The 16,287-nt window shown below is 41.3% G+C and overlaps 1 protein-coding gene across 1 annotated transcript in view; it reads right to left on the bottom strand.

The window, feature by feature from the left end:
- The window catches only part of LOC134205259 (transmembrane protein 120 homolog), a 32,573-nt gene that overhangs the window by 6,561 nt on the left and 9,725 nt on the right, over positions 1 to 16,287 (bottom strand). Inside the window, exon 3 of the mRNA XM_062680352.1 lies at positions 6,841 to 7,116. Within this exon, the coding sequence (XP_062536336.1) occupies positions 6,841 to 7,116 (276 nt within the window). The remainder of the gene's footprint in view (positions 1 to 6,840; positions 7,117 to 16,287) is intronic.

Raw genomic sequence — 16,287 nt, 5'->3', positions numbered from 1 at the left:
CACTCATTCTCCAACGTATCACATCAGTTCTCAAGTTGGTTGGTGCTCAGATCGATGTTTCTCGTTCAATCTGTCGTGCCATCGGCTCATCCTTTTCTCGACCCAGCCATCAGAATGCTCGCACCCGGCCAGCCGTCAGTAACTCGACTAATTTCAATGATGAGCTCGACAGAATGCAGTTCGAATTCACCGAAGTTTTCAACTCATTTATCAACGACGCCTCCCCACCAACCGCAAATGGAGCTAATAAACGTGACCGTACTTCCAGCTCAACTTCATCATTCCCGAGGACCGACAAACGAATGAGAGTTGACGTTTCAATTGGTACGTCTGATCATACGGATGTTATAGTTCCTCTTTTTGCAGATGTCGCTGAGCTTGGCGTTCCAACAATTAGTCCAACCAATGCATCTCTATCACCATCTCAACATACTACCTCCACCGCCACTGCCAATGGCGCTATAACCGCCGCAAACACCGCTACTGCTGCTGCTGCTACCGCAATCAACGATCAAGCCTCCTCCCCCAATGCCATACCCGTCACTTCTCCCCAATGTCAAGCCATAAATCAAGCTCAAAACGAAAATATTGCAATTCAATGCCCAACTATCGCTCCACCGCGGTGCACCGCCAGCATATCAAGCCCCTCCGCCACAACAAGCCACATCAACGAACCTGCCGACCAGTGTTGTAAAATGTCATTTGCATTCGTTTGTATAATTTTCCCAGAACTTTTTTCAGAAGGTAGCTATCAATTCATGTTGTATGACGAACTTATAGCGGTTAAATGGGCCTACAACTTTGTCTAACGAGACTTTGCTGTAAATATGTAATCTGGGGCGTGGGAGGCAAAATGTCATTCAAATGACATTATGTCAAATGACACGTGACATTTTGGAGAGTTTTCACTCTCCAGCCTTTGATGTTATACTTAGAGCAATGTACCCTTGGACAAAAATATAACCCTACTCAAGCGTTATGAGTACATTCAAAATTATGGAAGAAATTTTGCTTCTAAAGAAAGTTATGAACAAATTAGTCAAATGACATGCAGATGACATTTTACAAGCCTGCTGCCGACCAACACCTCCTCAATCGCTCCGTTACCACAACAATCAACATCTACTCAACTCAACTCAAGATTCAAGTGTCCTGCCGCTGATCGCACTATCGTGCCTACTGACCGACCCGTTACCCGGGTAGAAGCCGTGATATTGATAACAAAACATGATATTAACTTGTTTGAAATAAGAGTAAAAATAACAAGCGAAAATAACAAAAAATTGCACCGAAATATTATAAAAATATCAGATTTTGCTATTAACAAGAACAAACTAATGGCTCAAGATATTAATAAGTTCTTGTTAACAGAGTCTCTTAATTCTCGTGTATACATGGATGAGACAGTGTGCCATGAGCTACAAAAGCTCACGTAGCACCGATTCTGTGCGACGAGAGAAGCTAGCGCGCGCATAAAATAACTGAGTGAGCGTGTCTCAATGTACGTCTCATGAGACTCATCTCATGCGCTAGGAATGCATAGTTGGCGTTACTTAGGCGACGATATTATTGAATGAAAATTTCCCGCCCAAGCTGTTTTACACACCTCCGCTGTTGTTTGCAAAGGTTTGCCATGGCAAACAGCGCATGAGCTGATCGCATTGAGATGTCTCAATGCGACTCACCAATGTTAATGTGAGGTACACAAGCTTCGTGAGACTCACGTGCGCTAAATTTTATGTGCGCGTAGCAGTCGCTGCTCAATCTCATCCTTTTTTGTACGCGTGCATGATGTCTGCTTGTTAATGGCAAAACCTGATATTTCGGTGCAAATTTTTGTTATCTTCGCTTGTTATTTTTACTCTTATTTCAAACAAGTTAATATCATGTTTTGTTATCAATATCACGTTTTACTGTTAATGACCAATTTTCGTCTACCCGGGTATATTAAGAAAAGTGAGTTACCCAAACTTATCACAGCCATCTATCAATTCGATCCGCCAAAATAATTTAAGAATCAATTCGAATCACAATCCTCACACTACAAGTGATCAGGGTTGCCACATATACAGATTTTTCTGTATTTTACAGATTTTTGAGGTAAGGTTGTGACCAAGAATCTGTATATACAAATATACAGATTTTTGGAAAATTTACAGATTTTACAGATTTCTTGAAGATATTAGTACGAAAAATTATTGTAAATTACTTGTATGCTAATCTAAAATAATCTTATTAAGAATAATTTTGAGATTTATTTATTTCAATTTGAAAATACAGAACACGTGGTCTCTGGCAGGTTTTGTTCTTAATTGGCAATTCATGCAGATAAATAATTTTGAAATTCTATCAGATTATGTTCCGGAAAATGTTCAGCCTATATTTTAATACATGTGGTCTTGGAAAATGCTCTAAAATAATACTGAAAAATCAGGTCTAACAATCGTAGATCATATATGAAATGCTTTGAAACAGTTTATAAGTGCTTCTATTCTGCGTGGCTGTCCAATAAAGTTGTTCTGTATATGGCTATATTGGATCCGTGGCATATGTTATTCGTTAATATGCCACGTAAATGATCAAATATTAAACCTTGAAAAAGCAAACATTGTTTCTTGTATTCCTTCATTTGTGATCCTCGGAAAGAATTGCAAAAAAATTGCTAAATATTGACATGTCTGACTTGTAGTTCCGCTTAGTATTTCCGGACTTCATCTTTTCAAAACTAACTTTATTAAAGACGAATTTGATTTGGTTCAGATGGATACAGATTTGCAATATAGATTTTTTGACTGAAGATACAGATGTAAAGGTTTTCTTAGGCAAAAATATAGATTTAAATGTGGCAACCCAGCAAGTGATGTAAACAGAATCAGAAACACACACACAATGCCTTCAACTACACCTAGCCTTTCCGTCGCTCCACCATCCACACCACTTCGATGGTACTACCTAACACGGTTCCAGCCCCACGAAACTCCCAATAATATAATTGCGTTCATAAGGAGCAAAATCATTTGCGATCACAATTCTATCATCTGTCACAAGCTAGTGCGAGGCAGTCGCGATGAAAGTGTGCCACTGACATTCGTGTCTTTTAAAATCAATGTTCCTGCTGCTGCTGAACCAGTCATAACCGATCCAAATTTTTGGCCCGCTGGTGTTACAATCAAGCCCTTTTCCATGCGTAATCAAATTTTTTTTATTGACACGACGCAACAGACTTGCAGTACAGAATACTCCCTCCCGCGGCAACGTGTCGCCTCAGATCTGAATCCGCACCGCCAAGAACAAATGATTTCATCACATGCGCTACCTCGTTCTCGATCGAACCGAATTGTGTCCCCACTAGTCCTGAATCAACAAACTCGAGCTCCAGCCCAATTATTCCCAAAAACCACTCTCGACAATGGTATAAATCATAAATTAGGGTAACGGTACCAATAGTGGAGGCATTAGTAGATCCACAAAAGAAAATATTTTTTAAAAATTGATAATTATGGGAAATTTACTGCTTTATTATCTTAGTCAATAGATAAACTATTAAATTTGCTAACAAAAATGAGATAGATGTCATTTAACATTAACAATTACCAAATATTGCTTGCACCACTATGGGTACACTGTTCCTTTAGTGGCGGTAAAAATTAATTTTGGTTCCTATAGTGGTGCTATCCATTTGTTTCTTATGAGACGCGCCACTATTGGTACAGTTGCACCACTATAGGTGCAAGGGAGTCAATTTTATTAAGGAAAATCATTGTTTTCAATAGTTTTTCAAGCGAAATCTTAAGGTAAGTTACATTTAAAAGGATATTTAAAGAACGACGCATCAACTGAAACCATCGTAAAGTCTATAAATATGGTAAATCTCATTAAAACCCCACTACCTCCACTACTGGTACTACCTCCACTAAGGGTACGGTTACCCTACTGATTTATTACCAAAATGTTGGAGGAATCAATAGTAGCATATCTAATTATCGTCTCGCAACATCAGATGCTAGTTCAATCAAAGTTAATTGCCTATTTCCGGGGATTAAACCACCCGACTTGGACGTTAAATTACAATGTTATGAAAACTCATTTGTGAATATGTACGTTATGTGGAAGATATTGATTTGGAAAATGTATTGGAGGTAACCACTTTCCCTTCGATGGGACTCGAACCTATGACCCTACAGTACGCTAGACTGGTGCTTTAACCAACTAAGCTACGAAAGACCTCCGTCGGCCTTCGCAACCTAGAGGCTACTGAACGAGCTCGAGATTCCCAAATTGGACGCATAGTCAAATCACTCGCAATCCATTTCTCAAGCCAATACTTCCACATGTGTTTTTTCTGTTTTCTGGGGAATGGTTTTCTGGAGAACGGTACATTCTGGGGATTGGTTTTCTGGGGAATGGAATTCTAGGATATGGTTTTCTGGGGAACGGTTTTCTGGGGAGTATTATAGAACCAATTCGGTGATGATGTTTTTCTCGAAACAATCGATGCTCATCGCTTCAGCGTAATAGATTCTAGACTAAAATTGCCTACCGTAAGGCGTTTGCCTACCCGAGTAGAAGCCGTGATATTGATAACAAAACATGATATTAACTTGTTTGAAATAAGAGTAAAAATAACTAGCAAAAATAACAAAAAATGCACCGAAATATCATAAAAATATCTGGTTTTGCTATTAACAAGAACAAACTAATAGCTCAAGATATTGATAAGTTCTTGTTAATGGCAAAACCTGATATTTTTATGATATTTCGGTGCAATTTTTTGTTATTTTAGCTTGTTATTTTTATTCTTATTCCAAACAAGTTAATATCATGTTTTGTTATCAATATCACGTTTTACTGTTAATGAGCCATTATCGTCTACCCGGGTACGCTTTCTCCATAAATAAATGATTTTTTTTGTTCGGGATAAACCACTGCGTCCATTTCATTGAACTTTTGTAGTATACCCGTGTCATTTGTTCAGTGCATGTCTTTCTGCTCCATTTCTATTGAGAAGAAATGAAGTAGTCATTTTTTATTCATATATTTATCAAGCTTAATGTAAGGCCTCTTTAGATTAAGGTACCGCTATTTATACCCTTCGAAAAATGGCTTATACCAACTCTCAAAGGCACGCCCCTCAATCAGTTTCGGCTCAACAATAAGTGGAATAATACTGATTTTGACCATGCATCGGTACTGAAGTTCAAACATATTTTTGCTTCTTCTTATGAGTTCCGAATTCGTTTTTGTATAGAGATCTGATTTCATTGCGTTTGGCATTTCCGAATCTTACCTTTACACAGAGCTCTAATCAGTCAGAGGGTTCACCAGAACCACCAAATTCGTATCCGCTTCTTTCCTAATTAATCAGCGCTCTGGAGCTTGGAGATTCATGTCTTCGGCTTCTAAAACCAGCCTAAGGTTGAGTTACGTTTTTACAATTTACTCCATTGACTCCATCCAAAAGGAGCAAAAAATGGGTCATCTAAAAGCAAATTATAGTCGTTCCATACTCTTCCGACCATCACTCATAAGTATTAAAAAGAATAGTAAGAACTAGAGCACAGTGTGGAAGATCTTACTCCGTAATGCAACACGAAGAGTGTCTACCCAGCATTACAGGCTCCGTTAACTGCCTGGCTAATTGTTTCACCCGCCAGGCCATTCATCCCCTCAGCACGGGTCGCCTGACATCTTGGGATTCGGGGTCAGGGACGTCATATTGTCAGCTTCAGTGTTGTACCGAGCCTAGCGATATGACCGGATTTACACCGTTACGCACTACTTCAGAGTATCCATATCCCAGCGTAACGGGCCGATACATGATTGATCAAAGTTGCCCCAAATTGAAACATCAAAAAACTCGACAAAAAACATTTTTAAATCAAGTTTAAGATTATCAAATGATCAAGAGCAACAGCCTTAAACGTTCTATATGTAGCAGTACTTAATTTAAAATTACGGACTCAATTTAAAAAAAAATATCAATTTTCCCCGGATTACGGTATTAGGAAATTGACAATAAAGAAACCAGGGTATGAGCAATATAAATAAATATAAAATCTCTACAAATAATGCAAATATTAATGTATGAACAATTGAGAATTTTCCACAAAACAAAAATAAATTGCAATTATAGAAGAATAATTTTCCATAAAAAAATCATAATGTTCCACAAAAAATCCAAAATTTCCATAAACAAATCAATATTAGCAATGAACAATTACAAAATATTCCACAATTTATTTTCCATAAAAAAATCCACAAAATAAGCAGTAAAGAACAACAAAACTTTTTCAGAAAAAATACAAAAAAAAATCCATAAACTTTAAAAGCTTTTTACGAAGGGGTCATCTATGGAAACTTTTATTGCTTTTTTATTTTTCTTTATTGTAATTTTTATTTTTTTTATTACTCTTTATTTTTATTGATTTTTTTTGTGGAAAGTTTTTATTTTTCTTATATGTTTTTAATATCTATTTTATAGATATTTTAATTATTTTTTGCTAATATTGATTTTTTTATGGGAAATTTTTCTTTTATAATTGCTATTTTCGCTAATATATTTTTGTTTTGTGGGAAATTCTTAATTGTTTGCGGAAAATTTGCATTATTTGTGGAAATTCTATATTTATCTATTGCTGATACCCTGAAGTCTTTATTGGCAATTTCCTATTTTTATTAAAAAAATTTTATGGGGATTTTTATTTTAATCTAATGCTAATAATCTAATACTTCTCATTTCCGCTACCTCAATAGTTTTAATTAATATCGCGTACACGAATCCAAGTTGGAAAAAGAGAACAATTCACAGCATTAACATGATTAGTGATTTTTGATACTCACCTATAATTGAATACGATGTTCAGGAATGATAAAAATAGACCAATGACGTTCAAAATTAGTTTGAACTTTTCGTAGTCATCTTTGTAGCGCACTTTATCGCTTCGATTCAAAATGGAAACATTGACATCTCCAAGGATGATTTTTAAATAAAGACTGTTCTTCTGCGGCAAACCTTGCTCTATTTCATATAATTGAGCTTTTCGCTTTAGCATGTTTTTGTCCAGGTCCGCCAAGGTATCTTTCTCCTCTGGTGTGAGCCTCTTGTTCTTTGTGCATCTGTAAAAAAAACATCATGAATACGACATAGAGGAGTAGACGGAGATTTGAATGAACTAAGTGAATTTCACGTAGAACTGCGTCTGTAGATTCTATATTGAGTTACCTACACTCAGAAATAGATAAAACCTGTAATATCATACGCGGCCCATATCATCCGCGTGAAAACCGACTCCAGTGTGTTAAGATATGTTTTGAATATGTTTTGCAATTCCTGATCATAATACTTGGTTTACAATTTGTCTTTGAGTGATAAAACGGCCTATTTTTCCATACCAACGGAATGGGCATTTTAATTACCATTATGCAACTCAAATGGATTGCATAAATTCATTATAGCACGCATTTCCACGTCAATGCTTTCTTCCAAATTTTCAGATGCTTCATACAAAAAGTGTCCTATAGGGGGGAGGGGGGCTGAAAATGGATTAGAGCAAAAACTTTACATTTCATTTTGGTATTTAAAATCCGATTATGTATTTTTCAAAACGTCCTCGACCTTATAAAAAGTTTAAAAATAATAGGTTTTCGATGATTGCACGACACTTTGCAATAAAACATTCCGCGGTTAACCATTTCGCGGTCTACCATTTCGCGTTCAGTATCATATCGCTGTATAACATTTTGCGGTTTATATTATTTGGCGGTATACCATTCCGCGGTTAGTACTATTTCGCGGTCAAAACCAATTTGCAGGTTAAATTTTACTAATGTTACAAATAGTTCAATAATGTTTTTTTAGCTTTGTAAAGCCTCAAAATTAAACTGACCAGATAAATTATGGGTGAGTGCGGGACAAAAAAGGTCATAATTGAATATGTTTCAGAAATGCATGTAAAGCAAAAATCTTTCATTTTTTCAGAACTTATTTGTTACCAAGGTTTAGTTGCTAACGGCAGCTCATTTTAGAAGTCAAAGCTTATTTCAAGGGTTGAATGTACAGCGCAATGTTGTAGCTGTCATTGAGTTCATGTAGTTTTGAAGTTTAGCGGTCCGAGAACTGCAAAACTGTTGCAATTGCAGTTAAATGACTTTCAGCTATTGAACGGCTAGTGTATATCTAAGTGTATATAATTGTGTTAGAGTATTATTTTTAGTAGAGAAAAATATTTTCCGAATAACCTAAATAACATTAAATTAATGATTTCGTGTGTGTTACTTCTACGTGAAGTTAAACGATTTACAATGATATGGAAATGCTAATATCATCTTCCAAACTTGGACGTACATGTTCATGATAGAATTAGAGGCGAAAGTATAGAATTGATAGTTCCGTTAGGATACGGCAGGTGTCGTGGCCACTGGCAGCACTGCCAATATCCCTCCGGCAATCCGGCTTTCACAACCAAGGTATACCGCAAACGTCACCCGTCACTTTCGACAGCGGTCTCTTGAATTACGAATGCGAGATAAAGGACATAACAGATGACAACAAACTAATGTGCTCAGAACGTGGATTCATCTCTCGAGAATATTTGATTATTATTATAAAATCCTACCAATTATTATTATTATACTTGCTTGAATTTGTGATTCCGTTAAAACTCTATTTGCTCAATTAATCTACGAATCAGATCGTAAGTTTCATATCGTGGCCACTGGCAGCACTGCCAATATCCCTCCGGCAATCCGGCTTTCACAACCAAGGTATACCGCAAACGTCACCCGTCACTTTCGACAGCGGTCTCTTGAATTACGAATGCGAGATAAAGGACATAACAGATGACAACAAACTAATGTGCTCAGAACGTGGATTCATCTCTCGAGAATATTTGATTATTATTATAAAATCCTACCAATTATTATTATTATACTTGCTTGAATTTGTGATTCCGTTAAAACTCTATTTGCTCAATTAATCTACGAATCAGATCGTAAGTTTCATATCGCTAATTTCAACCGTAAATTCATTGATCCATTGTGCATATTTAGATAACCTCATAAGTGGGTAAACGAGATTCCTAGGAATTTGTTGTAGCAGTTAAGAGCATTTCTACCCCTGGGCAGACTAACTGGCCCTGTAAGTTAAGTTATGGAAGATTCGTCAGGATCATAATTCTTATGAACAAAACTGAATTCATTATAGACCTATCGCCTTCATTAAGGATTGAATTAGTTGGACTTGAGAAGCTCAAGAGGCGACCAAATGTAAGTCAACCTAAAATTTGCTCATCTAATTCACACTAATAAACCTAATCAACAGCTTTAAGATACGCAACAACAAACCGGCGTTTCTATAAGGAGGTCCGAAAGAAACGAGTCTAACAAAACTTAAAGATTTGCCTGAGTGCGGTAGAAAGAGATGCCTGAAACGGAGCTCTACGATTGCAACATATGTCGGAAATCGAACAGCGAAGACGACATGGTATTTTGCGCAGTATGCCAAGAGTGGTACCATTACCGCTGCGTGGGAGTGACATCGGCTGTAGCTAATGTTAGCTGGATGTGCGCAAGGTGCTCGGGGCTGCCTTCATCAACACGAATCGATGAGTTGACTGGAAGCGACGTTGCGGTGACTGAGGCCCCTAACGCGTCAGCCTCGGTTTCCAACGTGATAACGACTGGAGGCGCTGTATCGTTCTCGAGCGTACCGTCATATTCTCCCATGGTGTCGCTGACAACGAACATCGGAAATCCACCGTCCGCTTCCGAAGCGCATGCCGCCGCGTCATCGTTCACTTCATCTGGCCTATTTCCTGGTATTTCGGTGGTTCCACCCGGATTTCAACCGATCACCACGACAGGTGCGACAAGCTACGGTCAATCGTTGCTAACGGAAGAAGCTAGAGCAAATCTTCTTTGGGTTCAGCAACAGCGAATATCACTAGAGCTGCAGATGGAGGAAAACCACAAAAGGGAGTTGGAAAAACAGAAGGCAATACTGGCGCAAATTGCGGATAATGCAATGCAAGGAGTCATCACCGGCGCAACAGTTAAGGAGCAACCCGTGGCAGTTGGGACAAATAGCAGAGGAAACTGGCTGGGAAGGATGATAGGCGAGATGGGAAATCTGTCTATCACACCAGTAAGCATGGGAGCAGTGGTAACTACACCTGATATATCCCTGCTGAACAATAGTTCTACTCCGACAACTGCGGGCTTAGCTAATCGGAATATATTTGATCAGACTCTTCCGTCAGTGATTCTGGGCATTCCTAGTAATGTGAGAGAGATTTCTACAGATCCTTCCTCAGCTAGTGTTCCCACGACACCATCTACTCATCTGCAGGGATATCCGCAAACTGCTACTGGCCCAGCTCGTCAATGTAGTACGTTCACAATTAATAACCAAACTTCTCCGATGTACGGGTTAAGAAACACTCACTTGACAAATGTAGTGACAGCCTGTCCCACAGTACCAACAGCTTCGATTCCGCAAGCACAATCCTACTGTGGACTGCCGGTAAGCAGCAATGTTCCCAGGTCTGAACCAGCACCCCTTTTCTCCCAGGCTTATTTGGGTGGGAACCCTACGGTAAACCCCGCCCTACTATTCCCGTTCATGAACGCGGCGGCAAGAGCACCTCCACTACCAATCGCGGTGGGCCCTACGCAAAATCAGCTGCTGGCAAGACAGGTAATGCCAAGAGATCTTCCCCCATTTCGTGGAGATCCCGAAGATTGGCCGTTATTTTACAGCGCATATGTGAATTCGACAAATGCGTGTGGGTATTCTGAAGTAGAAAACTTGGCACGCCTCCAACGTGCACTACAGGGTAAAGCCTTTGATGCAGTGAAGAGTCGTCTTCTTCTACCGGCGTGTGTTCCTCAAGTAATGTCTACGCTGTATATGTTATACGGACGACCAGAACTAATCATTCAAACGCTTCTGGACAAGGTACGCGATACTCCCTCACCGAAGGCGGATAAGTTAGAGACGCTGATCACATTTGGAATGGTGGTCCAGAATTTATGCGACCACATTGAGGCAACTGGTCAAGTAGCACACCTGTGTAACCCAGTCCTTCTACGTGAATTAGTCGAGAAAATTCCTGCACAGCAGCGTCTGAACTGGGCCCTTTACAAGCAACAGTTCCTGGCGGTCGATCTACGCACGTTTGCGGGATTCATGTCTATGCTGGCAGCGGCTGCCTCCGACGTTACAGTTACTTCAGATACCAAGCCGACGAAATCGGGGCGAAATGAGCGTAGTAGAGACAAGAACTTTCTTAATACTCACGCTATAAGCGATTTGCCAAGGAAAGAGTACAAACAAGAAGAGGAGTCGGATAAGAAGGAAATTAAGGAAGTTCGTTGCCTGGCGTGCAACGGATGTCATCACAAAGTAAAAGATTGCACCGTTTTCAAGAAATGGGGAACTGAGAGCCGATGGAAGACTGTTCAAGATCATCATCTTTGTCGAATATGTCTAGGGAAACATGGACGACGACCGTGTAAGTTGCAGACTGTTTGCGGCGTGGATGGGTGTCAGCAACGACACCACCAGTTGCTACACAATGGTGCTCGGAAACATCAACCCCCACCTAAGGAAACCTTGAAGTCAGTTAAGCAAAATGAACAGTCTGGAGATGGTTGGAACGCGCATCATGCAACCAAGCAGTCAACGTTATTTCGGATCATTCCTGTGAAGCTTTTCTGGAAAGGGAACTCTTTGGAAACTTACGCTTTCCTAGATGACGGATCAGACATGACACTGATCGAGCAGTCGATTGCAGAGCGATTAGGCATAGACGATGGTGAACCTCTCCCCCTTTGTCTCACGTGGACAAGCAATGTCACTCGACAAGAACCAAATTCTCAACGTGTACAGCTTAAGATCTCCGGGGAAGGAAACGGTGGAAAGTTTGTTATGAACGACGTAAGAACAGTTGCTAGTCTCAATCTGCCTAAGCAAACCCTCAATTATAAAGAGCTAGCGCGGCAGCACACTTATCTCCGAGGGCTTCCAATCAGTAGCTACGAAAGGGTCACACCGGGTATTTTGATCGGCTCGAACAACGCCAGTCTTACAGCAACACTAAACCTACGTGAAGGTCAATTAGGTGATCCACTGGCTTGCAAAACTCGTCTCGGTTGGTCGATCTACGGGTACACAACTGAAGGAGAGAAGGCGATGAACTTCACGCTGCACGTGTGCGAGTGGCGACGAGAATGTCAAACCGATCAAGACCTGCACGATCTGGTCAAACGACACTTCACCGTTGAGAGCATCGGCATTTCGGCAGACAAAGTACCAGAATCAGAAGAAAACAAACGGGCTCGATGGATGCTGGGACAAACGACAAAGCGTGTTTCGAACAGATTTGAGACTGGTCTATTGTGGCGGCATGACAACGTGGAGTTTCCCAACAGTTTTCCTATGGCAATGCGTCGCCTAGAATGCTTTGAAAGGCGGATGGACAAAGACCCTGAGCTGAAGGACAGTGTGCAGCGGCAGATCAAAGAGTACCTGGAGAGCAACTACATCCACGAAGTAACTCAGCAGGAAGAAGAGTCTATTGACCCACGCCGTGTGTGGTATTTGCCATTGGGTGCCGTAAGGAACCCAAAGAAGCCAGGCAAAATAAGGCTTGTCTGGGATGCTGCGGCGAAAGTCGGAGGTATCTCGTTGAATAGCATGCTGCTAAAGGGACCAGATTTATTAACTCCCCTCGCTTCGGTGCTGTGCAAATTTCGGGAGAGACCACTAGCTGTTTGCGGCGATCTGAAACAAATGTTTCACCAATTCAGAATTCGCCAACAAGACATGCACAGTCAACGATTCCTTTATCGCGACCACCCGTCGCAACCTGTGAAGACATTTGTGATGGAAGTTGGATGTTTTGGGGCTACCTGCTCACCCTGTCAAGCACAGCACATTAAGAACCTCAACGCGCTTGAGCATAAGGCAGAGTTCCCAGAGGCTGCGAAGGCAATAATTGAAAAGCACTATGTCGATGACTATCTCGACAGTTTCGATACGGTAGAGGAAGCAATCAAGGTAGCACTCGAGGTAAAAAAGGTGCACGCAAGGGGAGGATTCCAGATCAGAAATTGGCATTCAAACTCCGATGAACTTCTGCAACGAGTAGGGATACCGAAAAACCACAGCTGAAAGTAATTAATATCGATGCAGAAGGTGAAGTAGAACGAGTCTTAGGCCTTTTGTGGATACCGGATGAAGACGTCCTTGCTTTTTCTACGGAGCTTCAGCTAGACGGCATCGTACCAACGAAGAGAAACATATTGCGTTGCGTCATGAGTCTATTTGACTCGCAAGGTATTCTTTCACATATTACTATTCAGGGAAGAATGCTTATCCAGGACACATGGCGCGATCAAACTGAATGGGATGAAGAGATTACCGAAGCTGTACGTGCGCGCTGGTTGCGGTGGGCAAAGTTGTTTAAGAAGGTAGGTCAAATGAAACTTGTTCGCGCCTACTTTCCAAAAATTCTCTTCCACGGAGATCGGTATGATGGAACTACATGTTTTTACGGATGCGAGCGAGGAAGCATATGCGTGCGCGGCTTACTTCCGAGCCGTGATTAACGGAGGACATACGTCACGCTAGCTATGGCGAAGGCTAGAGTAGCACCGTTGAAAGCATTGTCAGTACCACGACTGGAACTGATGGGGCAATTCTAGGGCGAGGCTTGCCAGGTCAGTGATGGAATACCATACGTTACCAATCGGCAATCGTGTAATGTGGACGGACTCGAAAACCACACTGGCCTGGATTCAGTCACAGCACCGTCGGTACCGTCAATTTGTAGCATTCCGAGTAGGAGAAATCTTGAACAAGACGGAAGCAAAGGATTGGAGATATGTGCCTACTCAGCTAAACCCGGCCGATGAGGCAACCAAGTGGGGAAAGGGACCCAGTACTGATTGCACCACTCGATGGTTTCGAGGGCCCGATTTCCTCTACCTACCGGAGGCTGAATGGCCAGGGCAAAAATCTATGAAGTCGCTCGAGACAGATGAAGAGATACGGCCTTGTATGCTACACCAGCAACAACAATTCGAGGATATTTACCAGTTCAACAGGTTCTCCAAATGGGAGCGGCTGCTGAGAGTAGCAGCTTACGTTTACCGTTACGTCGAAAATTGCTATCGCAAAAGTAGGAAGCAAATGCTAGTCATCGGTCATCTAAAACAAGAAGAGCTGATAAAAGCAGAAAACAACATCTGGCGCACTGTGCAGGCATCAGCTTATCCGGACGAAGTCGCCATATCGAAGATCCACAACGCGCTTCCTAAGAAGGAGATCGAGAAAACTAGTCCAATTTATAAGCTATCGCCATTTTTCGACGAGCATGGGGTCATGCGAGTCGACAGTCGAATTGGAGCCGTCCCGTATGTCACATACGACTTCAAGTTCCCAATCATCTTACCTCGCCACCACCATCTCACCAAGTTAATTATTGACTGGTACCATCGTCGGTACCTGCATGCCAATCACAATACGGTTTGCAATGAAATTCGGCAAAAGTTCCACATTTCCAATCTTCGCACTGCAGTCCGTCAAGTGGCAAGGTCATGCCCTACCTGTAAGGTCAACAAAGCAGAACCAACAACACCCCGGATGGCTTCTCTACCAGAGTCGCGCCTAGCAGCTAAGGTGCGCCCATTCTCATACGTCGGGCTGGACTATTTTGGCCCCATTCAGGTTCGAATTGGTCGGAGTTGCGTCAAAAGATGGATTGCCTTATTCACATGTCTCACAGTGAGAGCCATACATTTCGAGGTCGCGCATTCTTTATCTAAGGAGTCGTGCAAAACGGCAGTTCGCAGATTCGTAGCCCTTTTCAAATTCAATTCGATAACGGAACAAATTTTCATGAGGCTTAGTCGAGAACTACGCGAAGAGATCGAAAAGATTGATAAAAGGTTGGCTGAGACCTTTACCAACTCGAATACAAAGTGGGTATTTAACCCACCGTCCGCGCCGCATTTTGGGGGCGCTTGGGAACGTCTCGTAAAGTCCGTCAAGGTGGCTTTAGGTTCTCTATGTAGCGATCGAAAACCAGACGATGAGACTCTGTTGACGGTTATTGCTGAGGCGGAATCTATAGTAAATTCTAGACCGTTAACTTCAATCCCCCTTGAAAGCCCCATCCAGGAAGCATTAACACCGAATCACTTTATCCTGTTAAGCTCGAACGGTGTCGTCCAACCTCCAATAACGCTAGCGGAGCCAACAAGAGTGACCCGAACTAACTGGAACATGGCTAGGCAGCTCATAGATCAATTTTGGCGGCGATGGATTAACGAATATTTGCCGACAATTGCCAACAGGACCAAGTGGTTCAGCGAAACGAAAAATCTGGAGAAGAACGATCTTGTACTGATTGTAAACGAAGGTCATCGCAATGGATGGGTAAGAGGCCGGGTCTTGACGACAATCCCTGGACGCGACGGCCGAATTCGTCAGGCTCTGGTACAAACCACACAAGGCGTGCTTCGACGACCAGTTTCTAAGCTTGCAGTACTCCAGGTGCAAAGTGAGAGTAACGCAGAGTCGGAAGATACACCGTAAGTGCGTTACGGGTAGGGGGATGTCGTGGCCACTGGCAGCACTGCCAATATCCCTCCGGCAATCCGGCTTTCACAACCAAGGTATACCGCAAACGTCACCCGTCACTTTCGACAGCGGTCTCTTGAATTACGAATGCGAGATAAAGGACATAACAGATGACAACAAACTAATGTGCTCAGAACGTGGATTCATCTCTCGAGAATATTTGATTATTATTATAAAATCCTACCAATTATTATTATTATACTTGCTTGAATTTGTGATTCCGTTAAAACTCTATTTGCTCAATTAATCTACGAATCAGATCGTAAGTTTCATATCGCTAATTTCAACCGTAAATTCATTGATCCATTGTGCATATTTAGATAACCTCATAAGTGGGTAAACGAGATTCCTAGGAATTTGTTGTAGCAGTTAAGAGCATTTCTACCCCTGGGCAGACTAACTGGCCCTGTAAGTTAAGTTATGGAAGATTCGTCAGGATCATAATTCTTATGAACAAAACTGAATTCATTATAGACCTATCGCCTTCATTAAGGATTGAATTAGTTGGACTTGAGAAGCTCAAGAGGCGACCAAATGTAAGTCAACCTAAAATTTGCTCATCTAATTCACACTAATAAACCTAATCAACAGCTTTAAGATACGCAACAACAAACCGGCGTTTCTATAAGGAGGTCCGAAAGAAA

The sequence above is a fragment of the Armigeres subalbatus genome, chromosome 1, assembly GCF_024139115.2.
Source record: "Armigeres subalbatus isolate Guangzhou_Male chromosome 1, GZ_Asu_2, whole genome shotgun sequence".
Classification (NCBI taxonomy): Eukaryota; Metazoa; Arthropoda; class Insecta; order Diptera; family Culicidae; genus Armigeres; species Armigeres subalbatus.
The sequence above is the reverse complement of the archived record's forward strand: the minus strand, read 5'-3'. Positions and strand labels throughout refer to the sequence as shown.